The sequence below is a fragment of the Belonocnema kinseyi genome, chromosome 9, assembly GCF_010883055.1.
Source record: "Belonocnema kinseyi isolate 2016_QV_RU_SX_M_011 chromosome 9, B_treatae_v1, whole genome shotgun sequence".
NCBI lineage: Eukaryota > Metazoa > Arthropoda > Insecta > Hymenoptera > Cynipidae > Belonocnema > Belonocnema kinseyi.
The window spans coordinates 15,896,054-15,909,230 of record NC_046665.1 but is presented as its reverse complement, the minus strand read 5'-3'; the positions used below and the strand labels follow the sequence as shown (position 1 = coordinate 15,909,230).

General features: G+C 32.1%; 1 protein-coding gene across 6 annotated transcripts in view; it reads right to left on the bottom strand.

The window, feature by feature from the left end:
- LOC117179929 overlaps positions 1-13,177 on the bottom strand; it is a 1,200,486-nt gene that overhangs the window by 202,312 nt on the left and 984,997 nt on the right. For 5 of the 6 annotated variants that reach the window (XM_033372154.1, XM_033372156.1, XM_033372155.1 and 2 more), the window contains 2 exons: positions 4,336-4,600; positions 3,671-3,851 (listed from right to left, as the gene is read on the bottom strand). The exons of the other annotated variant lie outside the window; for it this stretch is intronic. In XM_033372154.1, coding sequence (XP_033228045.1) covers positions 4,364-4,600 — 237 coding nt within the window. In that variant the 3' untranslated portion in view covers positions 3,671-3,851; positions 4,336-4,363. Of the gene's footprint in view, positions 1-3,670; positions 3,852-4,335; positions 4,601-13,177 lie in introns of those variants that run through there. 6 annotated transcript variants of the gene reach the window in all.

The following is a 13,177-nucleotide window of genomic DNA, read 5'->3' as shown; positions in this document are numbered from 1 at the left end:
TAAAATACTAGAGAGATCTTTAGGCACGCCCACGCTGTCGTACTTAATGCATTGCATACCCCTTATCTCACCCCGGAAAGTTGCATGGCCCTCAGGTCACTATGTCTGCGCTTACTGGAATTCACATCCGGCACCACTTTCAAGAAAACCTTCTTAGGTTAATTTCTAAATTTCCTCTTTAGCTATCAATAAAATGAACATAAATTTAAAGTTCCCAAAAAATTTGCTAAAAATACTACTCTGACGTTCGACGGATTTGCGCGTTTCTTAAAATTCTGATTCGAATGATCTATACTTTTAGGATTACTTTTCTCACTAAAAATTGAATATAATAATTCTTCAAAAGTAGAGCAACTTTGACCAAGCCTTTTTTTATATCATTATCAAATAATAAAATTTGACAAATATTCCTGCTATCTTATTTATTTACGAATACAAGCATACGACATAGTTTATAATTGTTAACAATGCTTTTATATAAAATAATCGTAAGAACTTGAAATAAAGTTTGAAATTAAAAAAATGCTATACATGAATTTTTGTCTGATCAAAGCATATTACGGAGATAGTTTCAAAATATACTGAAATATTGCTTTAGAAATTTTAACACTTGCAAAAAATAACATTATAAAAATTTCTCCGGGATAAACTGTAAGGACCAAAGAGTGCTTGTTCTCAACCTTATAGGGTATTTTTTCGCGCACAAGTAATAGCAGATTCAGGGTAAATTCTGAAGTTTTCGAAACAATTTAAATAACGTTACAAAGGATTGAAAATAATGGAAAAAATATTTTAAAATGTTAAAAATCAATTTGATTAAATGTAAAACATTTTTTGTGAATTTGCAGAAATTTAAAAGACTTGGGGAAAACAAGATGAAATTCATATAAATTTAAGCTGCGTTTGAACTGCAATCAAGTGAATTGAAAACAATTTTAAAATATGGAAAAAGTAATTAAATTAGGTAAAATTTTAGTGTATTTAGAAACATTCAAAATAATTGAAAAGGATTTAGGATAAACTAATAAGATTTCAGGACGAATTTCCAATGAATTGTAAAAAATATTTTTAAAACTCTTTAAATCTTCGAAACCCTACGAAATCCTTCATGTCTTGTCAAACAATTCTTTGAAATCCATTCGATTTTTTAAATGCCTCAAAATTGTTAAAACCCTTCGTAATCCATTGATATTATTTAAATATCTTGAAAATTTCATTAAATATTTTAAAATATCGTAAAATATCTAAGTCTTTGAAAGTCTTCAAGCTTCTGAAATAAATAAAAGAATATGTGGGAAATTAAATTGAACTTAAATTAAATTGAAATTAAATTACTGAAATCAATACAAAATTTCTATGTAAACTGTTAAAGTAGCGTAAACTATTCAGAAATACTTTAAACTACTTAGAAATATTTTAAAGTTGCATAAAATGTTAAGGATTTTGGCAAAAAATACGATACAATGATATTTGAATGAGAAAAATGATATATTATTAAAGCATGTAAAATGTATTAAAGTACATTGAGAGTTTTTAAATCCCTGAAAATCGTAGAAATCCTCAAAAATCTTATAAGATAATGTTAAATCTTTTTAAACATTTTAAAAGCTCATATACGTCTTGTAAAATTGTTTCATATCTTCTGAAATTATAGCATATTGTTTACTTTAATGTATTGAATAAGGTTTAAAATTACATAAAAGTAAGGAAATGAATTTAAAAAATTGTTTAAAATGTTTTCAAATGACCTAAAATACTTATAATTAAAGCTGCTGAAAATGCTTTTGAAGCTTATAAAATACCCTAAAATTTAAAAAAATTTCTTCAGATTATTGAAATCTATTTCAAACTTCTTGGGATCTATATGAATTTATAAATTGTAAATAAATCTTTAAAACATTTTCAAAGACTTCAAAATAATTCAGAAATAGTTATAGGTGTTTCAACTGATGATCAGCTCGTTCACCTGCTGAACACCAATTTATATCCGATTGAATTCAATTTTAGAATTTCAAAATGCAGATTTCATTTGTTAAAATGTACTAAGGATACTTTCTAAAGGTACCTTATTCGAACTACCATATTATTTATATAATCCATTATTCAAAATTTTATTATGATTTAATGCTGTAAAATTTTAAAAAATCGCTATCCTAATGCATCAATGTTTCCCAAATAAATTTCTAATTACAACAAATGTCCGCGTATGATGATTATTTCTAAAATTTAGAAAATGAATAGGCTATAGATCCTTGGTGAAAAATGTACGAAAACCTACGCTAGCGGTTTGCCAGTACAGAAACAGTACTGGTGTGTAGCGCGTCGCCAGCACCGCCAGGCAATACTGTGAAGCGTTAACAGCCAGTACTGGCCCAGCACAGATGCAGATTGCTGCGACTCCGACAGTCTGTACTAGAAAAGAACAGCGCCAGCAGTGTAATTCCACCTTAGTCTAGTTGAAGCAATTGTCGAAAATGATAAATTATGTGGTACGCCTGGTTTCGTAACTAAATTGAGTAGAAGGAATATTTTTTTAATTAAAATCATTGATAATGATATTAAAAATAGACTTGGTCAAAGTTACCCTAATTTTGAAGACTAATTTCGCGGTTTTTATTAATGATTTAACAATCAAAAATTAAGTTTTTTATAATTGAAACAACTTTTTCTAGCAGAATGGGAAATTGCAATCTAAATTTTTACTTGATATAAACTATATTTCGAAATTATCTTCATCATGTTTCGATCCGACGAAAATTGAAATAGAGCATTTTCAACATTTCAAACTTTATATCGACTCTTTACGGATAGTTAATGAGAAACTATTGCCTGGATTCGTAAGCAAGTGAAATAGATAAAGCTTTAAAGATCAACTGAGATGGAAAATATAGACCGATTTTTATCTATCCTTTTTTTATTTGCTCATAATAACATAACGAGTCTAATGCACTATATTAAAATTGAATTAATTATTATGTTACAAAATTCGGATTTTCCTCCGCCGTGTCTAATCTCAAACAATGGGAAGGTCTTGCGAGGCCAAAAACCGTCCACTCGACAAACTACCACGCGTCGCATGGGTACCAAATTCCAGACAAAGCGGGAGTCAGGATGACGATCCCCTGATAATGACTTTCTCTCAGGCAATTTGTTTGAAACTTTTTTTACTAATAATATTATATATATAATATATTATATTAATAATAATATTTCAACTATGATCGGCTGTCGACATTTTTTTTACTAAAAACCTCCACCATTTGGGACGTGCTTATCATATTTCTGTCTCTTTCGTACGCTCAACTCAGAGTTCCCACGCTAGTACACAGCCCTCTTAAGAGCTGAAGGTAAATGCTGCGATTACACAAGTTGTAATTGATGTGCACCCGTGTATCGCACGCTGTTTTTGTAACAACCACCCGAGAAAAGTATTTAGCACTTTTTTTATACTCTTTTAAGAAATTTTCGGTACTATGTGGTGGTTTTTGGCTAACTTTTAGAATATTTCTATAAAATATTTTTAAAAATAATTTTATTCTAGTGGCGCCATTATTATTCTCGCACATTCTGCTTAATTGAAGCAATTCGCATATCATTTAGAGGCTTGGAAGCCCTCACTGTAGAGATGGGTGTTGCCAAAAGTAGTTTCTGAGATTAAACGTTTGAATGGATTGATCAGTGTTTTATTCTGCGCATAATATTTGATATGATATTCGAAAATATGCATATGATTTTCTCATTAGGAAATACTATACGAAACTTTTCTTTTGTAAATCCTTCACTTCGCCAGTACTTTTTTTGAGATTGCAGCTGTCCATGGGCGGTGGTTTCAGAAAGTACGTAAGTCGGACCTAGAATATGAAATATTTTTATAAATTTCTGTTTAAAACAATGTCAGAATACTGTTCATTTGAATTGCAGCAGTGTGAAAATTTACGTGAATGTGAGAAGTAATTACATTCACAAAACTTCTTTTCATACGAATGCATCGAAAAAGGTTAATAGGGCAAATTCTTTTAAATGTTTCAGCCCGAATGTTAATTCCAGTGTCTTTCGAAAATTTTTGAAATTTCTTAAAACGCAATTCGTTGGAATTTCTCAACTCCTAATCGCTTTAACAATGTTCAATTTCCCTGCGTTCCTTAAATTAAAAGCCATACTTGAATCTGTTCCAATTTTTCAGGGCAGATGAAATCAAACTCATTAGACATACATGGAGACATCAAAACGCGGAATTAGAAGATTTTAATCATTTTTAGTTTGTCTCTATTCATTTTTATTATCAGGATTATCAAGTCATTAGTAAAAGTTTAACTGAAAAGATACTTTACACACCTTTGATGAGAACACCGGAATCCTTTATTTAAATTCCCCTATCCCTAAGGAAACTGCTCCATCTGGGACAAAAATCTCTTCCCTGCATACGTGATTTGTTCTGCAACCATTCTTCTATGTACTGACAGGGGCATAAAGCAGAAGATAAGTGACGAGGAGAAGAAGGATTTCCACCTTCCTCGTCAACAGTCCAATCTAGGCGTCTTCGCATGTAATCCTTCACCCAACGTTGTACGTAGCGACAGAAAACCCGTTCGCTCTTGCCCTGTTTGGTTGAATTGTAAACATAAACTTGGATTATGGTAAGCAGTAAAATATATTTAACAGGCGGAATATCTTAGAAAGAATATGAGAAATGTTTTCAAATTCTCAAGGTATTAGTTTTATGTGAAAATTTAATTTTGCGAATTTTGTTTAATTTTTAAGTTTACAGACTCACTGAATGAGAAAAAATATATTTTACTTTGATGTCTGTCAGTCTTCATTGTCTGTGAACATGAAAAATTCCAAAGGAATTGTCCACCTGTATTGCCCTTAGACACGCCGTATTAAAGCTTAAACGGAAGCAAAAGTTCTTCAACCTGCGATTTTTGACGAACGACTCTAATATTATCTATCAAAAATGCTTTTTAAAACATACTTGCCTCAAAATAATTTCGTGAAATATTTTTGTAGCGATAAACGTCCATATTAATTGAGATAGAAAGTTGAAAATTCAGTAAATTAAATATGAGGCACTATAAACGCTTGTATATTCCAATTTTTAAGAAGAAAAAGATGTTTTCTTTTTTTATGTCAGGTAAAATGTTAATTTATAAATAAAATATGCAGAACATAATTAATTCGACATCTTCCTAATGGCAAAGATTTTATTTATTCAAAAATCGTATCAATTACGTTTCGGAAACACAGCTGATTTCCCTCGTCTGATTTGTAAAACAAAACGTATTATAAATATAAAAACGGAGTAATATCATAAATAGAACGGAAAATATTAAAATATAATACTTCAAAACAGTTTAAAAACTAGATTTTCTGTGAATTCCCAAATGTGTGAGTTGCATAACCTTAACAAAAAGTAAAAAATCGGAAAAATAAGGTTAGGTTCAAATACGTGAATAGTGTGAACTAAGTGAAATCAGAACTGTTAATACAAAAAAAGTAAGAAAATTAATTTCATACCTGTAAATGGATCTTGAAATTCCGAAATTATATGTTAAAATTAGTAAATGTTGTAGTGAAAAACAAAGTTGTTCAGTGAATAGGGAGCAGAATGCCCTGTCTCCATCTTAAGAACTTTGTGAACTCACATATAAGGAATTACAATGCAATAATATCGGGAAACGATACGTAGGTGTAAGAAGGGTTAGCAACTGTAACAAATTCCATAGTGTTATTTTGCACAAATTCTTTTTCAAATTATATATTTGTTTCAATTCAAAATTAATGTTATTTATATTTGACATGAGCTTCGAGAAATTTTATTTAGTTATAAATTCAACCATGATATTGTAAGAAGTATTAAAATAATCTAAATCGGTAACTAAATTCATGCAATTTTCACCTTCTGATTCTAAATCTTGCATGACAATTTCTGATATGATAGCCAAAACTGGTGAACCCATAGGCATACCATGTGTTTAATAATTTTAGATGTTATTGGTTTTGTCTTAATCAATATTATTAAAATATTGATTAATCTTAAGGTTCTGAAAAAACGCTCTCTATCTCCGCTGGGATATGAGCTCAGGTCCTTCAGATTGCCGGTCTGATGCGTTTTTTTCACAACCTTAAGATTTATAATTATTTTGATAATATTGATGAAGACCAGTAGAGAAAACCAATAACATATAACATTATAAATTAATTTCCCTGGTCAAAAAATCTCCATCAATAATAAAAAACCATGTGTTTGACGGTGAAATTTATCATCAAATTACCTGTAAACAGATGATATGCCTATGGGTTCAGCATTTTCGGCTATTCTATTGGAAATTGTTATGCGAGATTTAGAATCAGAAGTATTTAATAAAATCAATTTTGAAATTATAATTTACATACGGTATGTGAATGACTCCTTTTTGCTTATTCCTAAAAATACAATAGATATTATCATTTCACTTTTCAATTCCTATCACAACAAACTACAACTTACCATTGAGAAAGAAGAAAACAATTCAATTGGATTTTTAAATGCAGAATTATTAAGATCTGAAAACAATATTATAATAACTAATTGGTTCCGCAAAGAATTATATTCAAGAAGATATTTGAACTATTTTTCTAATCATCCCATACCACGTAAAATTGGAATTATCAAAAATCTAGTTGATTCTGCCATTCTTTTAACAGGCGTATCTTTCCACTCATAAACTTTTAAACTGGTTAGAAAAAAACTCTTATTCTACAATAACTATCCATCTAATTTTATTGATAAGCACATTAAAAAAAGATGAATTAAACTACTTCTAAAGAAAACATGTTTCTTAAAATAATTTAATAATGTGATCAGTGCTCATTCGTGAGAGACGGTAAGAGGAAGGGAAAAAAGAGGGAAGGGAAGGGGTACGGATGGGCAGTGTTTTGCGTACGGAGAGGAATCGAGAAGCGAAAGGAAGTGGGAAGGCAGTGAGCTGCGAATCTATGTTAGAAAATAGTGTGGAGTGATTATATTGCTTTGTGTAACTTTTTTTTTAATTCATGCTTAAGTTCACATCAACTACAAGGTCATTAGCGACGACACTTACAAACTAGTATCATATAGAGGTATACATTGAAGGTTCTGTATAATTAATGAGATTTATAATTCAAAAAGAATAATATAGTTCTGAAAAATTATAGATGGTTAAGAAGACCTATTTCGTTGAGTAAACCTAGTACATTTTGAAAGGATATTAGATCTGTAAACATTCTTTTTAGATTGTTCGGTAGGTGATATTGCCTTCTTTAATTTAGGTAGTTTGAACAGTCTACCAAAACATGTTTTATGGTAAGAATCACTTCACAATTTTCAGAGTTTTTTGGTTCTAGCTAGAGCATCAGCTCCTTCATTGCCCTTAATTCCTCTGTGTGAAGGAATCCAAACGAAGCCTATTTTTTCCCCAGAAAATATAGTTTTGTCAAAGACGCTTTGATAGTTTGGGTTGTACAGTCAGATTTAGTGAAATTTTTTATAGCTAAGATAGCACTCAGTGAGTTCAAGATGATAATAAAATTGGTGTCCTTTGATCTTCCTATAAATTCGAGAGCTTTCAAAATTGCATAGATTTCACCTCTAAATTTGGTGTAAGAGTCTGGCAGTTTGAATTTGAATGAAAAAACATCCCGTCCATGTATTTGACTTTGATCCATAAGTGTAAATTTGCATAAAGTTGGACTAATTAATACCTGTAGTACCTGCAAATATTTTTATAGTTTTTGGGTACCTCGTGAAGTGTCAGGATAGTTTCCGGCAGGGAAAATTCTCACGGTGGGTATTTATGGGGTCTTCTTTGTGCGATAGTTGGTAGTATTATATTTGCTTCATTTAAAACTTGTTCTACTCGAATGTAGAATGGTTTTGGATATTTGTCGCGTTCCTTGTATTTATTTTGGTGAATTCTTTCAAAGGTACTGTGGTAGGCAGGATTTTTAGGTGTAGAAGCCTATTTAGCAGCATGTGCTGGGATTAGCTTTTTTCTTCTGATAAACACGGGAGGCTCACAGGCTTCGCTGAGGATGCTACTAGTGGGGCTGGAACAAAAGGCTCCTAAGGCTAATCTAAATCCTGCATTTTGTTTAGGTGATAGTTTATTTAGGATATTAGGTTCTCCAGAGTTGTATACTATAGATCCATAATCTAATTTAGACCTTACAAGTGCGTTGAATGCTTTTATATGGAGCTTTTGGTCAACTCCCCAGTTTCTTTTGCCTATAGTTTTGAGTATGTTTAGTCTGCGTTTACAGTCGGCTTTGAGACGAGTGATGTAGGGTAACCATGTGAGATTTTTGTCGAAGATTAGACCTAGGATTTTGATGGTATCAGTGACTATTAGTTGATTGTTGTTGAGGTGAAGTACTGGGTTCCTGAACTGGGACTTATTTTTAAAGAAAAGAATGCACATTGTTTTTTTAGTCGAGAATTTGAAGCCGGTAATACCGAACCAATCCTGAAGATAATGTAGACATTTTTTTATTAACTTTTCAGAGGTTTGGATATCCTTCCCTTTGCATGTTTGGATCCCCAAAGAGTGTTATTACTATTGAAATCACCTAGCATAACAAAAGGTCTAGGTAGTTGAAGTATTAAATTTTTTAGGTCGTCAATGCATAGATAAAACCAATTGGGGATTTAAATGTTGCATACACATAACTTTGTATCAGATATCATTTGGACCACTACAGCTTCTCAGTCTGTTCGCAAGTCAACTTCATCGACGGTTATCTCCCTTCTAATGTAGGTTGCGACTTCACCGCTGGCATGATCCGCGTTGGTTCCGTTTTTGAAGACAGGACAGTAATTTTTTTAATTGGCAGAATAGGATCCTTTAAAGTTCGTTTCTCGAAGGCAGATTATGAATGGATTGCATTCTTTGAACAGTAATTGAAGGAAGTCAAGGCAGGGATGGAAACTGTTTAAATTCCATTGGATGATTTTAAGAGCTATTTTAATTGAAAAGGATATAAGGATCGCTGTTATCTATATATGCAACAATCTTCGTATATTAGGGCTTGTAGTTTTCATTATTAGGTCTATCAGTTCCACTTGTTTCTGGGTCACTGAATTCTGAATTATCTTCAGAAGTAACGTTTTCCTGTACTTCAACTGACTTTTTTAGTTTGTTGTAAATTCTCGTGTGCTTGCTTTTAATACTTCAATCCTTCAGGTGGAGATACATGCCCTCCATCATGAAGAAAAGAGGCCTTAGATCATCACAATACTCCTTTGCTATCAAGGCAGTTATGTACACCTGTAGCTTTTTCGAAAAATCTTTTGTACTGTAAGTAATCAAGGATATATTTATTCTTGGAATTTTCTATAATGTCTTTAATGGGATCTAGTATAACTTCAGTTGATTTTTCTGATTAGGATGAATTAGTTTTACTTTTCTTACATTTTCGTTTTACCTTTTTATCTACTGTAATCCAATCTTCTTTGTTATCAGTTTTGTTTATTGCAGTATTTGTATTTGCCAACCTTTTTGCATGCAAAACATTTTAATGTATCTGTTGAGAGATATATCCAGTAGGAAGTTTCCTCAAAGTTAATTTGAAAAGATTCTGAAATTTTTGATTCATCTTCCGGATGCATGTATATTTTCCTTCTGAAATCAAGAATGTGGGAGTTCAAGAGCCTCAGTGATGATAAAGTGAGGAATAACTGGACACAAGTTAGATAGGATAAACCTTTTAAATTTCATCAATAGTAGTCGTAGGTCCAATGTGTTTTCCTTTATTGTTATACTTGTGTACTTACTGATAAGGTCTTCTGCTGTTTGTTTACTTTAGAAATAAAAGCAAACTCGAACGTTTGATATTCTAGAGGCAATTTTGATTTTTCTAGAGTCTACCAATTTTCCGATTGCATGAGTGTATTCATCGATAGTGATATCCGGTGTTGAGTCGATTACTATAGCTTAATCCTTTTTCGGGAACTGGTCTCTAACTGCGGCTGCAATATAACTTTGTTGGGTGGAAGGAACATTGATTTGAGTAGTAGCGGTGGGTTTAGTTGCACTTTGGAACACTTTTAGGTGAGTTGACATCTTAAAACGGAGGTTGCACTCCAGTGCAACACTCCCACAGAATCTCCACTGTCACTTCACTGCTGTTGCACTACTTAGGCGTACCACAATCCAATTTGTAATATATACACACAGTCTTGCGTTAACACGCAGCACAAGGAAAGACGTCCGAACACAACAACAGTCGAAAGTCTACTGTTTGTTTAACTTTGTTGAGTTAATAAAGTTCATTTTTGAAGTTAAAAGCTAAAATTTTATTTTTAACACTACGGACAAAAACGAAGAACAGTAACGACCATATCAAGATAGACAATACTATTAAAAACTCAAAAGAAATTATTTTAATATCCTTTCTTGGCCAAATTTCACATAACATAAAACGACTTTTAAATTAAACTGACAGCATAAAAACAGCTTTTAGAGTTAATACTAAACGTAATAAATTTATAAAATAAGGGAAAGGCAGATTAGATACTTTGGACACTTTGGATACTTTGACTAATCGAAACGTCCGCTACGAATAAGAGTTAAAGAACACAAGAATAACATCAGATTAGGTGAAAAATACCATAAAGCTATAAGTCAACACTTAAAGAAAGAACACCGAAGTGACTTTAGCTTTATCAAATAGAATTAGGTAGAAATTTTGCATATTGAACCAAATGGATATGAACGTAATTTTGCTGAAATCGGTTTCACGAAACAAGAAGGTGAAAATTGTATGAATTTAGTTACCGATTTAAATTATTTCAGTACTTCTTACAATAACATTGCTGAATTTACAACAAAATAAAGTTTCTCTAAGTTCATCTCAAATAAAATAACATTAGTTTTGAATAAAAACAAATATATAATTCAGAAAAAGAATTTGTGCAAAATAACACTATGGAATTTGTTACAGTTGCTAACCCTTCTTACACCTGCTTATCGTTTCCCGATATTATTGCATTGTAATTTATTTTTTAGTACGACATTTACTAATTTCACCATATAAATTCAAAATTTCAAGATACATTTACAGGTAATTATATTTACAGATATATAAAAGATATTCTCTCGTGCTAGTATTTTAATTTTTGTACAATAAAAATAGAAAAAATGGCTACATGTATAGGCATGTTTCGAAAGACCTGTTTTATTGTAACAATTTGCATGATCTCTTTTGTATTTAGATATGCGTGTCTTTAATATCCTGCCAGTTTCCCAAATTTAAAAGTTGTTTCTCATCGAGAAATTGTTTTAAATCTGCAATGTTCTCATAGGTATCCAACTTATCATTTAAAAATTAATATTAACCACATCAATTTTATTTTTACTATTTGTGTGGAATGTAATGGGCTAGAGTTTAATTGTAACTTGAAAATTTGTTTTTGAAATTTCATAAAGCTTCCTCTATATATATTTTAAAATTGACGAATTGTAAACAAATTAAAAGAAGTAATTACACCTTTTTCCGAAAACAAAAATGTCATAATTTTGTTGGTATTAAAATGCATAAAGAAACAAATAGCAATATTAATTCCCGATACTTTAAGCCCAAAACGAACTCCCCTACACTAAATAATTAGTCCTAAGGGTACATTTGAATTTGGAATTTTGAAAACATGAAAATTAAAACATAAATAGCATAAAATTTGAGATATTTGTTTACAAACCCGAAAAAATATCTCCTAAACTACGATCTATCTACGAACTACGTGGCAACAGTCTTGTTAGAAGTACTTCGCGTTAATTTTCCGTTCTTGTTGTATCGAACCCGTCTCGTAGCTTCTGGAGCCTACAACTGCTTATAATAAAAAGAAATATTATGCGTAATTGTGAAGCTACAACATCAGTTCAGGTGGTTTCAAGCATCTTATTAAATCAACTTATAACATCCTCGTCTCATCAGTCCCTCGATTGAGTCCATGGCTATGATTTAAAGCCGGGTTTACCCGAGTAAAAGTCAATGATGGGATAAAAACCAGGCTTTGTCCAGTTGGTTAGACACTCGGACTTCACCTCAGAGGTCCGGGGTTCGATCCCTGAGCCGGTACCTCTAGAAATTTTTCAATGTACCTTTACCGAGGTTCTGGTGGTTTCGAACCCACTTCAAGCTGTAGGTCCCCCCATCGTGTACTTGACTGCAGCCCAGTCCGTCAATGATGGGGTAAAAACCAGGCTTTGTCCAATATGTCTGGACAGACTGCTCTCATCAGATCACTTGATTGCATTATAAAAATGCATCCGTGACTGATGATATATACCGGGACAGCCCCGTGCAAAAATGATCAAATAAAAAATCCAACTCTAACCAAAAATGTCTTAGACATGTTGGGCAGTATAAGCCTCTGACAACATTTCAACACTGAAATGTTTTTTTATAATAATAATAATGCCCCCCACCGTCCACTTTCCTGAAACCCAGTCCGTCAATGATGGGGTAAAAACCAAACTTTGCCAAATATGTCAAGCCACACTGCTCCCATCAGATCACATCATGGCATTAAAAATGTGCTTGTGACTGACGATATATACAGGGAGAGTCCCGTGCAAACTATTGTGCAATATTGTGCAGTAACCACCTTAAGGCTGAGAAATTTAAAATTTACAATAATGTTTCGATTAATAATGTCTATTTTGCTAAGAGATGGCGTTACTGATACGTATGTTGGTATAGACGCATGGCGTCTATGGCGTTTTGAAGGTTCGACATATGTCACCAAAAGCCAGTTTGTTTTGTATTATCACTGTGCAAAGAATGTATTTTTTGAAAGCTTTGAAAATGTCGAATTACGTACCTGAAATAGCCGTTTTGCGGGGAAGTTTAATAACGTTCTTTCATTTGAAGAAAGCAGCTACTGAAAGTTATAGATTATTGGTTGAAGCTTACGGGACAAATTTTATAACCCAAGAAACTTGTGAACGATGGCTTTAAATATTTAAAACTGGTGACTTCGAAATAGAAGACAAAAAGCGTGCAGGTCAGCCCAAAAAGTTTAAAGATGAAGACTTGCAAGCTTTATTGGATGAAGACTCAAGACAAACGTTGAAGCAAATGGCAAATGCATTGTATGTTGCCCAAACCACCATTTCTGAACTTCCACACCCATTGGGAAAGGTCCAGAGGGTAGGGAAAT